Source organism: Phycodurus eques, chromosome 17 (assembly GCF_024500275.1).
Source record: "Phycodurus eques isolate BA_2022a chromosome 17, UOR_Pequ_1.1, whole genome shotgun sequence".
Taxonomy (NCBI): Eukaryota; Metazoa; Chordata; class Actinopteri; order Syngnathiformes; family Syngnathidae; genus Phycodurus; species Phycodurus eques.
This window is the reverse complement of record NC_084541.1, coordinates 19197017-19218404: the sequence shown is the minus strand read 5'-3', so window position 1 is coordinate 19218404 and position 21388 is coordinate 19197017. Positions and strand designations below refer to the sequence as shown.

At 41.9% G+C, this 21388-nt stretch overlaps 2 protein-coding genes across 3 annotated transcripts; both read right to left on the bottom strand.

Moving 5' to 3' along the window:
• Positions 1–198: 198 nt before the first annotated feature.
• kcnip1b (Kv channel interacting protein 1 b) lies at positions 199–12526 on the bottom strand. 2 transcript variants are annotated; one of them, XM_061702208.1, is made up of 9 exons: positions 12421–12526; positions 11843–11931; positions 3593–3717; positions 3444–3513; positions 3305–3375; positions 3102–3209; positions 2203–2307; positions 1960–2022; positions 199–1330 (listed from the first exon to the last, which is right to left on the bottom strand). In XM_061702208.1, coding segments are annotated over exons 1-9 (681 nt in total). In that variant the 5' UTR covers positions 12423–12526; the 3' UTR covers positions 199–1282. The 2 variants fall into 2 exon arrangements, with proteins under 2 accessions (XP_061558192.1, XP_061558193.1); XM_061702209.1 differs by lacking the exons at positions 11843–11931; positions 12421–12526 and adding an exon at positions 6453–6700.
• Positions 12527–15359: 2833 nt separating this feature from the next.
• Positions 15360–17819, bottom strand: hrh2b (histamine receptor H2b). The gene is made up of 2 exons (XM_061703236.1): positions 17199–17819; positions 15360–15857 (listed from the first exon to the last, which is right to left on the bottom strand). The coding sequence occupies exons 1-2, from the start codon at positions 17817–17819 to the stop codon at positions 15360–15362; spliced, it is 1119 nt and encodes a 372-aa protein (XP_061559220.1).
• Positions 17820–21388: the final 3569 nt, after the last annotated feature.

The following is a 21388-nucleotide window of genomic DNA, read 5'->3' as shown; positions in this document are numbered from 1 at the left end:
GACATTGTTTTATAGGGATTCTTTTCCATAATTCAGTTTTGCAGAATATGAGATGATGTCGGTAGATTATTGTGCCTTTTCTTATGTTTCATGAAACACAATTACAATCCTTGCTAACTCCTCAATTTAAGCATTGCAGCAAACATCTTAAATAAAACACACTCAGTTTAAGAATTACATTTTTATTTGTATGGCTTAGACTTAATTTAATGTTCTCTTTGAGACTTAATTCAATGTTCTATTTGAGACAAATCCATTTCAAAGCAAGACCGGAAGCGATGTCCCGACAGCGGCACTTTTGACAACTCAACTGACTGAAATTGCAGGCAAGTAGAGAAGTCACCATACTTGCTCACACGCTGGCTTTAGCGTTACATCACAGATTACGCTTTCGAAGGAGGAGGCTGTGCCGATATTTGCCAATGAAGCTGCATTAAAATGCGGCTATCCAGTTCTATAGTTTAAGCTTCACCGTTGACTGGGCGAACATATAGGAAACATTGCGGCCATAATGTTGTTATCAGATATTTGTGCAAATAAAGATATCACTAATATGATGAAACCATCTTCTTGATACTGCAACATCTTAATTATACACATAAAGTACATGATTTGTATGTTCCACAATCCTTTTTTTAAAATATTTTAAAAACACACATAAAGCAAAGCTGGAAAAGACAGGGTAATTAAAAAATATATTTCTTAAATAGACATTAGGACACACACACACACACTTATACACACACACACACACACACACACACGCACAAAAACCATGACTAGAAGACCCACATACTATTCCAAGATGGTTTCACTTTAAACTGTAAGCTTTGCATTGACTGACAAACAGCAACCGAGTGATTTTGCAAGCACACGACAGCCAAACACACACAAAAACACAGGACAATAAATCATTTCACAAATCTGACAAATATTTGCAGATAAATCCAAATCTTTTGGAGAAGCATACATTTCAAGAGCATCTTCGGACAAAAATAATGAATAAGCATGTGTAATTACTGTACTCATATCAGTAACCTTGACTGGCCCATTTGTAAAACGTAAGGGAGTTTGACTCCCCTGCCTTTCTCGGGAGTTACTTTAGGACACCCAAAAATCCGCAACAAGAATTCCAGTCCAGTCATCCAAAGTCTTTTGCGGGAAGCCTGTCTGTATACAGTTCACAGCTGGATACAAGGGAAAGACGACAGACTGGATCCACACACATTAGCTCACACGTAGCCCTCTGATTTGGAATATGTCAACGTCATCGCCTCCTTTCCTACATCACATTCTCAAAGAGCTGCATGGATCTCATCATGATTTCGTCCTGGGAGGAGAGAGACAGAGAACAAATGGAAGAATCCAATGCAGTCATCCACAAAGTTGAAATAACACCCTCTTAACAAAAGGACAAGCTCAACTTTATTCAGGTCAGTCAGGACATATCAATTGAAGAATGTATTTAGCATTCAGGTTGTAGTTTACTGAAGTGTAGAACTGTCCTGCAGCATACTGAGAGGCATCAACCTCAATACAAACAACTCCAATAATACATAATGTTCATTCAACAGCATAACTGAGCTCGTCTTTTTTGAACATTTTCAGAAAACAGGAAAACAACAACAACAATAACAACAACAAATTAGACAAACATGGAGAGACCAGATGCCTGGATTCAGATTTCCAGATTACCATGACCTGGATGACTGCAATTCTACAAATTCCTTATTGATATTGTGACAAAAAGTAAAAAAAAAAAATGGCTTTGGCAATTATGCTATTAGGTAACAACATATAGATATACTTTAATAACAATACGTCTGTGACATTGTCAACCAAAACTGAACTTAAGTGCCTATGTGAAGGCAGAACTTTGCATGTAGTTCATATCAGGAGGCCAAATGAGTGCGTGACTCGAAAAGAAATGAAGAAAATCCCCAGTGGGAAAACACATACCTCCTGGCAGGCTATTACAAACTCCTCTAAAGTTACCACTCCATCTTTGTTTTTGTCCATTTTCTGTGGGAAAAGTAAAAAATAAGCGTCGGTAAATGCAATGATCAAGTTTGCTATGGAAGCATCTCAAAGGTAAGCTTGTTCTACCATCTATAAAAGTTTTCTATTATTATTATTATCTGCCATAGTGAACTGCTGGCCTGTATAAACGCTGTCTCACAGTAAATGCATTGCTGAACTCACCTGAAAAAAAGCGTCCACGTGCTGCTGTGGCACATCTCCCTTCAGCGCAGGGTGAGTGTACTTGCCCATCATATCATAAATGGCCTTCACAATCTCCGTCATTTCCTACAAGAAAAGATGACGCACAAATAGACCTTGAATCATGATGAAGAAATCACTTCCAAAAGCTTTGTGCCCATACATTCTGCTTGCTAAAACACTTCAAAAGAGTAAAGACCTGGGAGAACAGTTGATCTTTTGAATACCTTGAGAAGGACGTACACTGATACTCTACTAGTCCGATGATCACCGCAATATGGCCGTGCTGTACGGACCGCTCACCACCTGTGTGATTCGGAAGCTTCCGATGACATAATCGCCCACGAAGATGCTCGCTCTCCCTATTCCGACATATTGTCGTGCCCGTGCCAGTATATGCCCATCCATCCATTTTCAACAGCGCTTATCCCCGTTAGGGTCGCGTGGCGCTGGAGCCCATACCAGCTGACTTCGGGCGAAAGGCGGACCGCACCCTGAACTGGCCGCCAGTCAGTCGCAGCGCACATACAGACACGGACAACCATTCGCACTCACATTTACACCGTCAGTGAGTGGGAACTGAACCCACGGTGCCCGCACCAAAGTCAGGCAAGTGTACCACTGCACCATCAGTGACCTAGTAATATATATACAGTACATATAGGCAGATGGGCTATGTATTTTTCTGATTTTGTGCCATTTGGAGTGCAAATGCATGCATTTTAGTGCAGATGTCACATTTCAAAAGTTGCAAAAAGCTTCCAAATACAATTTAAAAGCAGCAAAATGTGTTGCTAAGTGCTTTTTGGAAATTGGCACCCTTGGCAAGCATTGCAGGAATGAAGAACTCCTCTATGACCACAAAGTTGTAGAACACTCACCTCCCTGTTTATGTAGCCATCTCTGTTAATGTCATAAAGGTGAAAGGTCCATTCAAGTTTTTCCCTCAAGGTTCCCCTCAGCAGGATAGACAAGCCCATCACAAAGTCCTGACAGCGAGAGAACAGAGCGTCACCGCACCCGGGACAGGAAAATAACCTTTCCTCGTGCCACGTGAAATTGCAACTCTTTTTTCCGCCGTTACCTTAAACTTAATGGAGCCGTTGTTAGCTGTGTCGAAGGCGTTAAAAAGGTAATGTGCGTACATACTTGCATCTGGAACACAAGAAGCAAAACCATGTGACACCTGTTGTGAAAAAACACGTGATGACGCAAAAATGTACCTCCATGGGGAAAGAACTGTGCGTAAATGTGTTTAAACGTCTCCTCGTTTACGACTCCACTAGGGCATTCCTGTAGACGAGAAGCACGACAAATGCTATGATGACATACGGAAGCCTGTGAATTTATGCAAGTAAGACGTGACGATTACATTCTTGAAACCGCGATAGAGAATCTGGAGCTCCTGCTTGCAGAAGTTAGTTTGGGATTCCAGCTGTTCGAGAGCCTCCGGCCTGTGACACACCGTTGTCATCTCAAGATCATCGTCTGTTTTATCTGCAGAGAACAACGGCGAGCATTTAAGGGCAATTCAAGACTTTAACTGTCTCTATGCCATGCTCTAAATAATTTGTAGAGCAATGGAAAGTGTACTACATGAGATAGCTCAGTGAACGCAAATCGAATTTGGCTGCGGAGAAGAATGGTTACTGAGGGGAAAAAAATACAAATGGAAAGGAGTAAAAATGACTCGTTGGAATCAAACTGCATGTGCGTGAGAAATTTGATTTCCGCCGAGCAACTGAGGGAATTTATTCATGTTAACAAGGTTCTCAGTGGGCGGCACAGTGGACGACTGGTTAGAGCATCAGCCTCACAGGTCTGAGGACCCGGGTTCAATGCCCGGCCCCGTCTGCGTGGAGTTTGCGTGTTCTCCCCGTGCCTGCGTGGGTTTTCTCCGGGCACTCCGGTTTCCTCCCACATCCCAAAAACATGCGTGCTAGGTTAATTGACAACTCTAAATTGCCCGTAGGCATGACTGTGAGTGCGAATGGGTGTCTGTTTCGATGTGCCCTGCGATTGGCTGGCAACCAGTTCAGGGAGCACCCCGCCTCCTGCCCGATGACAGCTGGGATAGGCTCCAGCACGCCCGCGACCCTAGTGAGGAGAAGCGGCTCAGAAAATGGATGGATGGATGGAGGTTCTCAGTGTCGGGTACTGATGCGAAAAATGGCGGTTAATATTGTGAAGACACGATGGCTCAGGTGAGCCTGCAGGTAAATGTCAGAGGATTTGTCCAGCGACGGGGAAAAAAACACAACATCCAGACACCCATCAGTCAAACTCTTCACACGTAAATAAATGTGAAAACATGAACAAACATATGGGGAAAAACAACCTCATAAAGTGCTTTTTTTAAAAAAAATGGTCGTTGTGTTTTACACACAGAGCCACGAGAGAATATTGATGTTTGGGTTGCAGTGGAATATTTTGGGAAAGTAACACTCAAAACATATGACAAACAAAATCATTTATGTTTACGAAATAAACCCTTCAGTCATTGACTTTTGTTCAAAGTTGAATTAATTTAGGTGGTTGAATTTTATGCTTGATTTGTGGATATAGTGTACATTCTCTTTACCAAGGTACTTCACTCATGTGTGATTTTTATTTTTATTTTTTTTAAAGGTGAGAATTGGAATTGGCGGGTGTTGATTAGACGAGAGTGAGATATAGAGAAGGAGTGTGAGGAAAACATGCCGCTCGAAGGTATATGTGACAAAGCTTGTACCGATGGTGGAAGCATGATGAGTTATTTCCTGTCAAACTGCCTGGAGGATATTACATCTTTAAATAACTTCCTTTCGACATTGCAGGCAAAAGCCCAAAAAAAAAAAAAAAAAAAAACAGAAAATTGCTCACATTGGAGGAAAGTGATGGAGATAATTAGAGCTGTGTAGGGTGGTGATAAAGGCTCAAATGAAATGGCGTGACTTGTTAATGACACCACTTTGCACTGTGTACACAAACAATATGAGCGAATGTTTGTCCGTATGCTGCCTGTTTGCCATTGGTCCAGCTAGGAGGTTATATGGCTGGATTAGCAACACATCTGTTATTGTTGTCTTCCTGTTACCACTCGCAGCCATATGACGCAGGTGGCGAATCTTCCAAACCCAGTGAGAAAATGATTCTTTTATGTACAGTATTTTTAATTTTTTTGCCAAATGTACAGGATACACAATTCGGTCTGGAGAAAGATGCTTAACGTTCTCATTGTTACAATCGGAAAAAAGGTCTAACAGTATGCTTGCTTTGCGGCTTCTCATGACCTTAAAATGTAGTGGTGTAGAATTACGCTGCTTTAATATTGACAATCAAATTATCCAAAGTACAGTATGCAGAATTCTATGCAACACCACTACAATAACTACAATAACCATAATATAAACATGTTAATATCTTAAAATTATACATATCCATTGCCACCTAAGCATTTTTTTTCATTATTCATATGCTTTCCCCCCCACTATAAACACTATGAGTAACATTCCATCTCATCTGTGTCAACGAAATGACTGCCAAACTCTTATCACACAGTGTGCATCTTTACAATATCTCTGCGGTATGTTGCTAAAAATTGATCATTCATCCTGGCACATGAGCGAGTGTTCACTCTCTTATGCCCCTTCAACCCAGTCTCCATGACAACAGGCCTGTCAAGCACGAGGCTGTGGAGAGAGGTATGATATGTGAGCTGGGTGTTAATTCACATGCAACGCTTGTTTCTCTCTTTCGCTCCCCTCCAAATCGAGGCCCCCACGCGTACACGCGCGCCCCCCAAGCCCCGTGCACGTATCACGAAAGAGTCAGGGACAGTGATTTTGCTCTCCGCTTACGTACAACGACAGCCGACTTGATGGCAGACACGTGAATCTCTCCATCATAAGCACGACGCGTGAGAACATATGACTCGTGACAATATCAGCGAGGGTGGCTCATATTGAAACCTATCTGTTCTTTTCTTTTCTTTTTTTGGCAGCATGCTCTGCTGTATGATGAAAAGTGTGCATATTAACAAATGCAAATGCATTAGGTTGATTGTCACCGCCGAAATCTAAAAAAAAAAAAAAAATACTGTTGCTTTTTGCAGTCATTTTCAAACAGAAAGACAGCAGACAGAGTGTTAAAAAAATATTGCACTGTTCAGTAAGCACATGTTGCACTTGTGCAGCAAAAACAATGATGAGCATGACTCCCATAAATGTCTCTTTTGTCGAATGTTGCCATACCTCTTGTCGGTCTTCTTTGCTTGGTTTGCATGGTCAAAGTTCCCACCACTGCACCCATGTTGTCAGCAGCCTGGCAAAATGTTTTTGGGTTGTTTTTTTCGCCCCCCCACCACCCCCCCACCCCTACAGTTTCCCTCCGTCGCGCCCCCTTTGTCGCCTTTCCCAGCTGAGGGGTCTCGGAGGGGGCTTTCCTCTCACAGCGCTCACTGAGTCGATTCTCCTCCAAGTGACGATTCTCTTGGATTTCTGAGCTCATTCTTGAACACGCTCACTCGCAAACACACACACACACACACACACGTGAGCTGCTCCCATGCGCCACTCCCTCTTCTCTGTGGCTCCCTCCACTCATCTGTCAGCCTGTGCTCCCCCCTTTTTTCCACTTCCCTGGCCTCATGTTATCGTGTTGTGCTGCTGGACTGATGCAGTGCTCGCTAATAACGCCAACTGGTAAGTGAATGGTAGTGGGCGAAGGGCAGCTGAAGCTGATAACATCAACTCTCACTACATCCGTGTGTGCATTGGCATACAGTCGCTCACAGGATTAGAGGGCTAATAATAACATTCATGTTGCACGTTCATTTCAACATTACACTTTACTGCTTTGAGCGAAGGAACGCTGTGAAGTGATCCGAGTCTCCGTCCATTTTCGATACAGTACCTCCCCATATTGGTTGTGACGTGACCCTTGACATGTTGCCATTCTATGGCAGTTTATTCTACTACATTCAGCCATTGAAAGAAGTTTCCCGCATATGTAAATAGGCACACATGATGAGTTGTGTCTTGGAGTAAACCTAACATTGGCACCAGCCACAAGATACTGTATGATTGTATAACCTAATGCGATCCAATGCAAGAAATTGGATTTGAGGCCTTTACAAAGAGGCCTTTACAAAGATGGCGCTCACATTTCTTTATTGTTGTGGTTGCACTTGTAGGTTGTGTCGTGCAAATGTGGTTGAGATATTAGTATTAATCAACACCAGAATGAACCCTCTGTACCTCGATATTTCTTTTACTACGTGTGTGTGTGTGCGTGAACGATACCTTTGGAAATTCTCCCGTGGTTAAAACGAACAAACAAAAAATTCATGTGGGCATTTTTTTTCTTCAATGCAGTTGCAGCTTTTCTAAACTATTCATCAAGTTTCCTTGAAAAGAGCAAATTGTTACAGTGTGAGAGAAGAATCTCAATTCCAGTTATTTAATCCTTGAAACATGCTTATTCGAGGAGCGCAAAACACAAAGTGATGCCAGTGCGTGTGCCTGTGGTTATTTGAACCCCAAATCACATCCACTGCGTTTGCATGACATTGCTTTCGCTACATTTTTATGGCTCATTGTCTCTGCAGTGTGAAAACTAGCAGAGCCCGCTGCAATTCCCTTGGCGGATGTTTGCCATCTTCAACTGCATTTCACCCAGCTGCAGGGACGTGCCAAGGTTGCTGCACTGCAGTCGGTAACTTCATTATCCTTTCATTAGCTCCTCAACAGCTCATGAGCTGCAACACAGCAGCAGCACACAGACGACCTCGTCACGACTTCACTCACCCCGGCCCCTTCCTCATAAGCACAACTAAAGACGCGACGCTCGCTTGTAGATGACAATCAGGACAAGTCGATCAAGACTGCACACACAGTCAACCGTGGCACTGAGAAACGAGAATACAGTATTTGATGTTTTTTTTCCTTATTGTGATTTGATTATACTTTAAATGTGCCTGAAATGGACTCCACACATTTCCGACCTCCGATCCAAACACAGAGCAGTTATGGCCGCAAATGCACTTGGGGAAGCAATTCCGGGCCCAAACGGGCATCGTCGCTGTCATGGTCTGTGTTTTGGTTTGGGTTGTGTTTAGTTTTGTTTTGTTCCACGTTTTCCTGTGTTCCATGTTTGTCGTGTGCTCATTAAGTTGTTGTGTCCACCTGTTCTCGTCTACTTTGTGTCGACCAATCACCTCTCTCCAGCCACTCGTGTCTTGTCCAGGTGTTCCTCGTTGTCTCGTCTATCTGTTTGTATTTAGTTCCCTGGTTTCTTTCACTTCTGGTCAGTTCATTGTCGTTGTCACATGTCTTTGCCATGTCATAGTCGTCAGTTGTCTTTATCATTGCGGTATGTCATTGTCAGGTGTCATTTTCCCTATCTATTCCACGTCTTACTCACAGGTCATAGTTTGTTTCCAGTTTTAGATATTCAAGTGTTTCTTTGTTACTTTGGTTTGGTATCTGTTCTGGGACTTTATTCATCGTAAACCGATGACATGGGCAAAAATGACATCACCAGCATTCATATTTCAAGTTTCTGATGAGCTATGTTGTCATCACTATGTACACTCAGCAGCCGTAGCAGTCGGCATAACTTAGCACATTGTAATACAAATCTTATACTCTAATCTTATTCAAACACTTTGCTCAGATTACACCTTATTCTTACTTCATTCGATATAATATTTGAAATATGATGTGAACGACACTACCGCTGCAAACTACAACCAATACATTTGCAAATGCAGTAGATTTGAAACGTTTGATTTTGCTGAAGACATTTGTCAATCGCGTTAATTCAAATATATCGCAAATATGGCTGCATCACAACAACATGGATAAAAGCGGCCTCTGTGACCTTTCCGTCAGTTCAAACATTTTCCATATTTCGTTGTGTTTGAACAGTGGGTGGCAGCAGAGCACTGCATCATACTGAGAGGCGTGCATATACAGTACTTCAATCAAGTACAGCACAATAAATGATGTACAGTGTTTTGCCCTGTCAGGCCACTAAATGAAGGTAAACAAAATATTACGAACAGTTTGCAGTATGATGCCTTGATACAACAACTGCAAAACTGCAAAATAATAATAAAATTAATAAAGATCATCGTGAAGGAGTTCGCCTCATTAGAAGGTGAAGATGTACCTAAAGTTGCGGCAGCTGTCATTTGAGCAACTGAGAGGACGTGCAACTACTCTGTAATAACAGGAAAATATGAACATTCCAGAAAATAAAGAGTGTTGCGAAGAATGCTAGAGAGTGAGAAAGGCAAAGATACAAATAAATCTCCATGATGGCAGTTACATAAAAGTAGGCAGTGAGATGATGTAAAAAATTAAAAGTCAGACAGCTCCAGTTCACTGACTTCACAGCCGGAGCAAAGATTAAAAAAAAAAGAATGAGAATGAAACGATAAAGGGCACAATACAGAATAACTCTCGCCTAACCTTAGGCAAAGTAAATGCTTTGTGTAAAAACACTGGCCAGTGAGTCACATTATTATTATTATTATTATTTTACAGCCATTTAGCTGCCATGTAGCTGTACACTGTAATGCTGTGTTTAGGTTTGCTTCAGGACATACGGGACACAAAAGCTTTTTTGCATCGCCAAAGGATCAAAGCAGCATGGAGGAATGTTTTTTTCTCTTTCGGAGCATGTGTGGAATATGTGTCGTCACAAATATCTACATGAAGTACCAAAACGAAAGGACTGCACCATTCTGAATCTCTTTTCTATTACTTGTGTTATAATATTCAGAACCGCAAGAAGTGCAACATGTTTAATAATAGTATTTATGTATCATTAGAAAGGCAGCTTTTGTATTGCGTCACATTAGAACGTGCAAGTGCAATGTCGTGGCCTGTGAGAGTATCAGTGACATGAATTATACACAATGCTATGTAATCACGAGAGATTTGACAATATCAAAAAATAAAATGTAATAAGCGTGCCTTCTACTCTGTCAACTGCCGTGTAATTCCTTCCTATCCAATTTAATGGCAACATTTGCTTGGTGCGTCTCAGCACATCATTGTTCGGCATGTTTGTGGCGCGTGATGCTACTGCATGACTCACCATTGTTGAGGATTTTGGGGTTTGTTTGTAAATTGGAAAAGGCTCTGTTACAAAACACAAGCAACCAGGTACAGCTTTTCTAAATTGCCACACCCTGAATGTTTGGCTAGAAAGTGCATTCAGAACCTCCAAGTCCGCCTGCAAAAGTATTTAGCTCCTTGTATACAAATGTTCCTTTCCCACCTCGACCATTTAAAGCAATATCTCGAAGTACCCTTCTCTGTTCTCTTTCTCTCTTTAAACAGACTTTGTATTGGAATGCATATCTGATATCCAAAATTGGTAAAAGCTCAGCAACAACTTTTTTCTTTTGTTGCTGTCTGTGCTGTGTTCCCAGTTTTACGTCAACAAATAAGAAAAACAACGCGGCGTTTGTTGTGAACGATAGCAGCGAGTATGAGTAGGGAAAATAAATGTCACATGCCAAACATTACAGCACATTATAAAGTAAATACCAGCTATGTGCTGGAATAAGTGGGATATGACTATACATCAAGTCTTCAAAAATTATACATTTTTCCATTTAAATAATGTGTTTATATAGAAATAGAATTTGTTAAAGGCAGAACTTTCTAAGTTTGACTGCAGCCTACCCCTCAAAGAGAGCAACAATGAAACAGGAGTGTAAAATAGAGATGAGGCTTTCAGGGTCATGGCGTATATCAGCCAGGCAGCCTCCCCCAGCCCAGCTCTTTTTAGCCTTGAATGTTTAAATGATGAATATGAATATGGATGCTGCTGCATTTGCAAGTGGGGCATTTTCAAGGTGACTAAGCCGAGTTTCACGGTTCACGTCACTGTGCGTGTTCAGGAAGTGGAAGGGGGCAAGGGGGGGGGAATAATGAAATGAGCTATGAGGTAGACGAGTCTTTACATTTGAGGGTTTGCCCGAAGACAAATGTGTGCCGGCAATGTATTCATGTCTTCCTCATGCATATTCGAGTCGAAATCCAGAGGCTTGCACGAAGAGATGATCGCGGGTGAATTGCTCAAAGATGTTCAACGTGGAACGTGACTACAGACTACTACTTTTTTTTCTTTTTGGGGAACTGCGTACATACATACACATATCTACATCCTGTACATACATATGTACAGTTACTAAACGTTTCATATTGGTGACAGTTTGGACTCTGGAAGGTGGACCAGCATCATGAAATGGATTGTGCTCAACTTTTAAGGTACCACTGCTGTTTTGATTTATCGCCACGACATATATTGAGCGAACTCGAAAGGCTTTTGACCGTCAAATTCAAAGATTTAAAACTACATGGGTAAATAAAATACACAGTACAATAGAAATCCAAGGCACATGCACAGAATTTGTTTGTGGCAGGTGCTCAAGCCAAAAGGCCACCCATCGCCACGATTATTAAGACAAGAAAAAGCAGTAGCATATATTTTTTTGTGATATACAAAAAGAAATGAGACCAATATAAATCGTTTGACTCTTTTTTCCATATTGGGGGTTAATGATCATCAAGTTCACATTTACATCACCAGAATGTCGCACGTCTCCAGTAAAGCGTGTCAATACCTTTGGCGAGGCTTCCTGAAAGCAGTCTCTGAACAGACTGGATCAACTTGAGCACCCCCTGTCGACAGCGGGTGGTACAGCAAGCCATCCTTGGATACAAGCACAAACAGTTGAGTTTGAGGGTTGCCTGGAAAAGAGTTGCTTCCGCCACTGAATCTCGAAAAGGATTTGGGCCGGCACAGTATTTTTAGTGGATAATACTGAGCGGAATCTGCCTCAGCCGTTGTTACAGTACACTCAAAAGTGAGTGAAAAGGATAATTGCCAGTGAGAGAGTTACATTTGACAGAAATACTGTTTCTGTGCAAATTCAACACTTGAAAAGCCAAATATTTTTCCTTTTGAAGATCCGTCTATAAAGTCCACTGCGCCAGAAAAAAAGATGGTCACTCAAACAAACTGTGGTCAAGGTGAGGAGAAAGTTGAGAAGACAAGTGGAAAAAGAAAGTGCTCCAGTTCCTCAGGAGAAATGCTCAAAAATGACTTGAAACTTGAATGTCCCCTGAAGTTCATTAGACATGAAAGTCATACATTTCAGCCACTTCTGCTCTCTGAAGAAAAAAAGAAAAAAAAACTCACATTGTTGTAGTTGTAACACTAGCCCTGATTTTCCTTTGGTTTTCTGTGGTGAGGGGAATGTTTATCTCCAGGCTATTTGAAGTGCAGCGTGGGGCTCGGAGGAGGCTCGGCCGAGGTCTGCGGAAGATCTCTCCTGTGGTGCATGTAACAGATTTGGACCGGAGAGCGCCAACAGCACTTAACCGCCCCCTCTACCTCGGCATGCGCCCTCCTCCTCGCTTACATCTGAGCGCTTTCCCTCCGCTTGGTAACGTCTGATATTTAGGGTCTGTTTTTATAAACCCAGTATCCACTAGGTTACAAATGTGCAGGTTAATGTTGATAACCAAATTATTTATAAAAGCCTTTTTATAATCAGCACATAGAACACCTTCGGCAACATCATATTGAAATATAATATCAATTAATTTGCTATGACAATTAAAATGAAGCACAGGTGCAGAATTAATTGTTAACTTGCTTTATTGTTGCAGATACTGCGCAAAACTCAAAGACTCCCAGGCCTCCTCCGGTAGAAAACCTAACCTTATGAAAGTGCAGCAACAATGGGAAAGTAGGACATTTGTGTCGACCAAACTGAGCATTAATAAAGAAAACATTCTTGATCCAGCTCGTATCTTGCTTTAGATCACCTTAGATTACTTGTGTAGGTGTTCCTAAAAGTTTTGACGAGTGAAAGTGCAACATTCGAGCGGCTGTTCTATCAGGCAGAGCTTCCAAAACAGGTTATGTAATGTTGCAGCTTGTTTGTGGAGACAGGAGAGAGTTTTTCTCCCTCTCCAATCACGTGAGAAATGCTAGGAGGGAGGGAGAAGGATGCAAAACTCCCTCTATGTCATGAATACTGATATCAGTACGCAGGTATGCATTTTGCTTGTAAAGGCCCCCCAAAAAGGACAGATTAAATTGAATAAAGTAACGGTTCAATAGATCCTTCATTTCAGTTTCACTTAGTGGGTCAACAATATACCTACGATTTATACACCTGGTAGTTTGTTTTCAAGATAATTCAGGTTTCCCGCAAAAAGCAGTATTGTCAACCCTTATGGCATTTCCATTTTTTACTCAATAGGGAATTTTTGTTGTGTTAAAAAAAGTAAAAAAAAAATAAAAAATAAAAAAAAACTTTGCTTGTCTGCCATGTTTCTATGTGTGTCGTCAGGATTTGCAATTTTTTTGGAGTACAACCCAGTAAATAACATAAGCGCAATAGGAGGAATGTTATATTTGTGAATAGAATAAAACGACGCGGGATCAAATTCGTTTTTAGAAACATGCTTATGTAAAATCTGGTATTTGATGTTAATATGGTCATCTTGCTGTCCATATTCTGCGTTCGAAGAAATTTGGATTATCCTTGACAAATACGATCATGCTGTGCTCTGCTTGGGCTCCACAAACACCAAAGTGGAATTTATTCCAACACAGTGGGGCAGTATTTACACTCTCCTATTGCAACAAAAATAGCTGTAGAGAAATTAACAACATTTTTTTGTTTTTTGTCCCTCACCGCCTACACAAATACGCCTACTCTAAATGGTTGCATAATGCATGAATGTATTTCAACAGTATGATACCATTTGCACATACATACTTTTTTCCCTTCAAGCTCTGAGCGGTCTTTGTCCACGGAATGGTTTCCATACAGCACTATTCACATGAACCAAATAATAAAAATGTCTTGTTTTGAAAATTTGCTCTGGACTGTGTGTTAAATAATTGCTTTGCTAAAGGTCTAAAGTTTTTAATTGGCCGAGTGGATGAGACAGAGACGATCACAGTTCAACCTCTTTTACTCTGGGTAACTATCTGTTACTGCCATCTTGTGGACATAAATAGACTGTCTTTGTCATTCATTTGGTTTTCTTATTTGTCTTTGAAAAAAATATTCATAATCATGAGTATTAAATAGGAGTTTGATGATGTGCAATTCCTGTGAGAGGAGCTATTTTTCAGAATGTGAGTAAGCAAAGATCAAATGCCTCTCTTGATTCAATTATCAATGCAACTTTATTCGGGACAGAAAAATGTGTATTCTTTTTGTAGTTTTCATTATTATTATTATTTAGAATAAAGCTCTAATCATAGGCAGTTAAAGATATGTCTAAGAGCAGCATATGGGATAGTTTAGTTATTGTGGTGGTGATAATCAAACTGTACAAGCTTTGTTTTACAGTCTGCAGGAAATCCTTCAGTCGTTCATCCTGTCTGGATGCAATCAAGCATTAGAATAGCACGCACAAAAACAACTTGTTGGTCACTCATTCACCTTTACTGGCACAGTTGAGGGGAGAAGAGATCAAAGTTGGGAACTTTGAACTGCTCAAGTCAAGGAGCCTGCTTGAGAAGCAAAGTTATTAATTCATTTAATTGCTGTTGTCTTTTTGCTGCTGTTGCTGCTGCTATTTCTTAAAAGATGTGTTACTGTTGTGATGCAGAATATACGAGCACCACAATGATTTTTGTTTTGTTTTTCCTCATGGACAAATTGTGCTGTCATTAATAAGATTGCAATGAAGTATGGTCCACAAGTTGTATCATCTTTGGCATGATACTTTTAAATCAGCCTTTTGCAAAAATGTTTTCAGTTCAAGACCCAAATTAGAAATGATGTTCCTCCTGGGGGAATTCAAATTTGCCAATGTTTTCATAATGTCGCTATAACTAAATGGTCACGGTGTCGTGGTTCGCTTGTCTGACTTCCTTCCCTGCGGGCAGCGTGGGTTCAATTCCCACTCAGTGAAGGTGTAAAAGTGAGTGTGAATGTGTGTGTGTCGTCAGCCTCTCGCCCAAATCAGCTGGGTTACCAAGCAAGCAACTCCGAACAAGATAAGCAGAAACGAGAAAATGGACGGACGGAGAGATATCATTCTGTGATGTAGGGTTAGGGTTAGTAACCCTAACCTTATTTGGAAAAGGCTGCTATAAATTGATACCGGTTAGCAAATCTGGAGCTGTGCACAGCGAAGCATAGATTCGCTAGTTACACCATTATTATTATTATTATTAGTAGTAGTTTGTCTATTTAAGCGCTTCATCTCTATTTCTTTAACACTGTCGTCAGACACTTGGGAATGCCGTTGCCCGTGAGAGTGTGTTGATCTTTTGTGCGCTTGCAGTTTTCTGCGTGAAGATCCCATGCAGAACAGCAGCTCTGCGTAGGCCTTTCTGAAGTCCCGGTTCAAGGCGGGATAGAGGATGGGGTTCAGGACTGAGTTCAAATAGCCGAGCCACAGCAGTACCGAGTGAAGGGTAGTCGGGGGGTTCTTCTGTTCCTTGATTCCCGTTCGGGTCAAGAAGGTGAAGTAGGGGAACCAGCAGATGACAAAGGCCCCTAGCACAGCGGCTAGCGTTATGGTAGCTTTGTGCTCTTTGGCAATGGCTGCAGTTGATGCCATGCGGGCGAAAGATGGCGTGGAGGCACGGATTCGTCGCACCTGCGAAATCAATCAAAACTGGACTTTAATTTCAACCACATTTTATATCATACTGGAAGTCTTTCATGTACATATATATATAATTTTTTAAAAACGATATCCCAGCATGAAAAGGCTGCACGGTGACCCGCATTAATGGCGCAAAATGACCTCTGCAGGAGATGGAGCAATACCTCTCTTGTGTCATGCTCCTTTGTCTTCTATGGCTTCTATCAGCAGCTGTGTTGTGAAGGCAACATGCGATGATCAAAGGAAGCCACTAGATGGCAGAAGCCCCCACAACAGAGTGTCTTGACTCAGTACTGGACCTGCTGTTCCCTCTCTAGCCACACCATTAGGTACACTAACATACCCATGAGCTAAAAAAAACCCAAAAGGAGCTATTTCAAGAATTCTGTTTTGTATAATTGTTATTGATGCCAGCTTTGCAGTGGCCGGGCCCCAGGGCAGGATGATGTTCACCCTGAATACATCAAAGCTCTGAATGTTGTCGGACTGTCGTTTGTGACACCTTCTGGATTGGCATATTTAATTAAGAAGGCGAACAACCGTGGGATCAAACTTCTCACTTTTGAAGTACTGGAGAGGAAAGTCCAGCCATGAGTCAAACCACAATCCTGAGAGGTTCAATGTATTTTCTGTTCCTTTCATGGAATACTGGAGCAGTTGAGTACCATCACCACTGTATTGGAGGTTGCATGGGAGTTACGGCACAATTGAGGATCTCAAGTCTTCTGTTTGTGGATGAGAATCAGCTCCTCCAAATCAAAACCGAGGCTCCCATTGGGAAAAGGCTGGATGATCAGGGGTTTGAAGTCTTTGATCTTGGGGTCTTCTCCACAAGTGGAGGAGGGATGAGCTGTGATATCAGATGGAGCCGTCACCCTTAGGGTACCATTAGGTTGTGGAGCTTGTTCATGCAGGTGGAGCCAAGTGAGCCAGTTTGCAGACCTACGACACGCTTGGTGGTACTGCGTCTCACAGCGGCTCTGAGAACATCTCCATGTCTTTCCTTGGGGGACTAGAGGAGGTGGAGTTCAGGTGCTGGAAATTTCGCGCATCCTTGCATATACTGTCTGCTGCCGCCCGTCAGACCCGTGACGCAGGAAAGTAAATCAATGATTATTTTTAGATTTTTAAAAAGCGGCTTGAGTAGTGGGTTTGAGTCATAATGCAGCTAATTTGGTAAGATTGATAGTACGATCTGAAAATTCATGTTAATGTTTTCAGGCGCCTTTCTTTTTTTTTTTTTTTTGCAAGTCATCAAGACAGGAATTGCATCATTGATAGGACTTTCTGATTTCAGGCCAGTGACTCCAAACGACCCATCGAAATACTCACCTGTTGGCGTGCCACTCTGAATATGCAAAGGTACATCCCACACATAATCAGCAGAGGAAGGTAAAATGAGCACAAGACATACAAAATAATGTAGTTGTTATTCCATTCAAACTGGCAATAGCGTCCCTCCTTGTGCTCTTGCCCCACGTGCCAGTCCAAGTGCTGCACTCTGTAGTCCGTCGTGTTCCAGCCGAGGTGGATGGGCACGAAAGACACAGCCAGCGACAAGGCCCAGATGGCGACGATGGCCAACGTCACTCTGGGAGGAGTGATTCTCGACGAGTAATTGAGAGGCGCCGAGATGGCGAGGTATCGGTCCACGCTGATGGCCAACAGGCTCAGGATGGAGGCGGCGCACAGCAGGACATCCAACGAGACGTAGATGTTACACATGGTGCCTCCGAGGGGCCACTGGCCACTGCGTAGTTCCAGAGTGGCAGAAAAGGGCAACACCAGCAAGCCCATCAGGAGATCCGTCACCGCCAGCGACACCACAAAGCAGTTGGCGATGCGCCACAGTCGCCGGGTGAGGCCCACGGCCAAACACACCAGCACGTTTCCGCCGATGGTTAAGACGATAAACGACAGCAGAATGAGCCAGTGAAGAGCCGTGGAAATCATCGTGCTCTCCTGCGCCGAGTCACTGGAACAATGCTCAAATCTCGCAGTTGCTTGCTCTTGTGTGCGAAGTTCATAGGTCGCAGGATGGAAAAATCTTCCCAAGCACTGGCAATTTTTTCCTTTCCCTGCTGCGACTCTCTGAGGTCAACAAGTCCCTGATGGAAAAAAAAAACAAAAAAAAAAAAAACTTGAATTAACGTGACACTTGGAACAAAAGACATCAAAAGTGGAGCAACTGATTGCACATAATGTTTTGAATCTTGTGAGTAAGCACGAACGCACGCATGCACGCATACCCTCACTCATCTGTAAAAGGGTCGGGCCTGAACCAAGGACGATCTTATACAATATGACACATTCATTCATTTATCTTCTACTACTTAAGGCACAGATAAAGAAACAACATTCACGCTTAGATTCATTACGCTTTTTCATGAATGAAGGCATTAATCTTAGGGTTCTTCTTAACAGAACCAATTTTATCAACAGGGTACCTGAAATACACAAATGCAATATGACTCCAGACTTTGATCACCACTGAGAACACAGAACAAATTTGATCGACATCCATCCGTCCATTTTCCGTACCGCTTCAACCTCACGCGGGTCGCGGGCGTGCTTGAGCCCATCCCGGCCATCTCCGGGCGAGAGGCGGGGTACACCCTGAACTGGTCGCCAGCCAATCGCAGGGCACGTATGAACAAACAACCATTCGCGCACACATTCACAGCTGCGGGCAATTTAGAGTCTTCAATCAACCTACCACGCATGTTTTTGGGATGTGGGAGGAAACCGTAGTGTCCGGAGAAAAGCCACGCAGGCACGGGGAGAACATGCGAACTCTACACAGGCGGGGTCGGGATTTGAACCCGGGTCCCCAGAACTGTGAGGCAGATGTGCGAACCAGTCTTCACTGTGCCGCTGATTAACATCTCTTGTAATATATATATATATTTTTTAAAGTTGTGAAGGTGTACCATTTGATACATCCAAGTTAAGTTAGATTTATTGTTGAGTGCTTTTCTATTTTTTTTTTTTTTAAGCAGTCCATTTATCAACCACCGTAAATATTCAAGTGCCGTATGTATCGGAGGTTGAGTTCTGTAATATTGCAGGCACACTATCAAATGGATAGTGCTTGTTCCACATAGGATACATGCAGGGCATTTGATGACCATCAGAAGCAAACAGAGAGCTATTAAATTACTGTTGGTACTCATTGAGAATGTAAATCTGCTTCCTAGTAATGGAACTTATTTTACAAGAGCTCGAACACATTTGCTTAAGCGTGGGCTGTTCCATGCATAAAAAACAACAACCATAAAACATCCCGTCAAAGCCCAAGGAGTAAAATAAACATATTCAAGCTGTTTAAGGACATCGTGATTCAAAACTCCCCACACAGCCGACCAGGAAAAGAAATAAGGGGAGGGGGGGGGGGAGAGAAGATATTTGTCAGTGCAATCCCATGCTTTTAAAATAACTGAATGGGCACATTTTGGAAGCTTAAATGTGAAATGTGATCTTTTCAACACAAGAAACAAAGAACAATAAATGAACTTGAATCTGTGCAAATGTAATGTTGCAATAGTTAATGTATCTATTTTAATTCGATCAGGGTGTGCTTGCAATTTACCTACCAACACACATAAAAGTGTGCAGTATACTTGTTTACATTAAAATGTAATGGCTAATCTCACTAAGGTAAAATTAAGACTTCTTCCAGCTATATGGTTAAACAAACAAAAGCCTCACAATGTCCCTAAAATACAATGCTCCATATTTGATTGTATTTTTTTTAAATGAATGTCAAAGGCTCCCCTCAGGGACCACAGATGCTCACGACTGACAGAGTTTTCTCTCTTCTTTTATTTGGCCACAGACTGAAGACAGCGCACAATGGCCCATTCACACAGCCAAAGGGGACATATTATGGAAAATTGACTTTTTATTTGCTTGTATACAAATACAGTAATTGTGTCTCTGGTGGACCTGCCCACCCACCAAGTGGGAAATTTGACAACCAGTTAATGCAAAATCTTTTCTTAGTTGCCTAGTTATGAAAGTAATATGTGAGAAAATGAGACTTGGCACTCGGGCTGGTTGAACGCTTCCATGGATGGAGTCCATGTCAAACGTGTATGTTCGATGAATTCGATGTGGTGCTGGGCGCTATCGGACATCCTTTTCAAGCTGACACCCATCTGACAGTTTCCACAGTCATGCAAACCACAGAGAGAAACTTCACATGTACAATAAACTGAACTAAAAAAAAAAAAGCCCCAAACACATGAAACTTACTGTTTGTAAAACTGCCAGAGCTGTGAATAAAAAAGGGATACATTTCTTCACTCAAGACAAAGATCACTGGCTTCCTTCCGTATGAGGTCATCTTGTCAATATGTAACCAGCACGTACAGTACATTCCTCAGCAACATATTACCTGTCTTATATTTCCTGGGAGAAGTTTACAGCATGCTTGAGTCTTTGGGGTGGTCATTTTTTTGCGATGTCACAGTGTAATGCATGTAGCATACTTAGTACATACTTATTCTCCTCGTCAAAATCTGCAAAAAAAAAAAAAAAAAAAGGGATGACTCACCTCATATTGTTCTGAAAACGTCTTTCCAAATCTCAAATAAAGTCTGGAGCTAGCCAAATGCAGTTATTAATGTGTTCTGTCTCTCTCTTTCGTCCTGCTTTCTCTCTCTTTCTCTGACCCCAGCACTCACCCGCAATCTAACTTTTATTTTATTGTATTCCCCCCCCCCCCTTCACAGGCTTGCTGACTGGCATAGCAGTCAACCGAAAATGCACCTCCCCCCATCTGTGGTATACTTATTCGTGGTTTTGGCTTAATCAGTCACCATTGCTTCAGCGTGACAAAAAAAAAAAAGGCATTTTATGAATATTATGTGTAACTTAGACATTTGTTTTATGTATCAGTTTTCATATCTGAATGTATAATCTCAACCCATATAATTGTCATTATTTTTCATTGAACTCAAGTTCGGGGTTCAGGTTTGTGAGCATTTTGAAACATTTTGAATGTCTGAATGAAATACTTTGACTAACCTGCTGTTTGTACTAATGTGGAGTGAAGTCCTCCTGTCAATCCAAGTTTGCGCATGTGGCATAACAACACACACTTTGTACTCATTCTTTTCATGTTATATCTACTAAACGAGATGGATGATCAGAGTGTGTTTTGAAAAGAACACAAAAACAAAAGCTTAAAGAAAGGCAATACTGGAGATGTTGATCCATTGACAGAGAGTAATAAAATTAACATATTTATTGCAGTAAAAAAAGGAAACCAACACAATTTCGTCTGTTGCATTAAGATGTGATTGCTTAATGTTCAATGTCTGTGCTTATTCACACTCTAATGTAAAGTAGATTGGTTTGAAGTTCTACGTCAATGTCTGACATTGCACACTTCTCAAGTGACTCCGTTGTTTCACCTGCTGGACACGAGTACTGAGTGGGTGCCGCTTCTGGGATCAAGCAGTTGCAGGCTGCACTTCGCTTGGCTGCTAAAGTCGGACGATATTGGCTCCATCTCACTC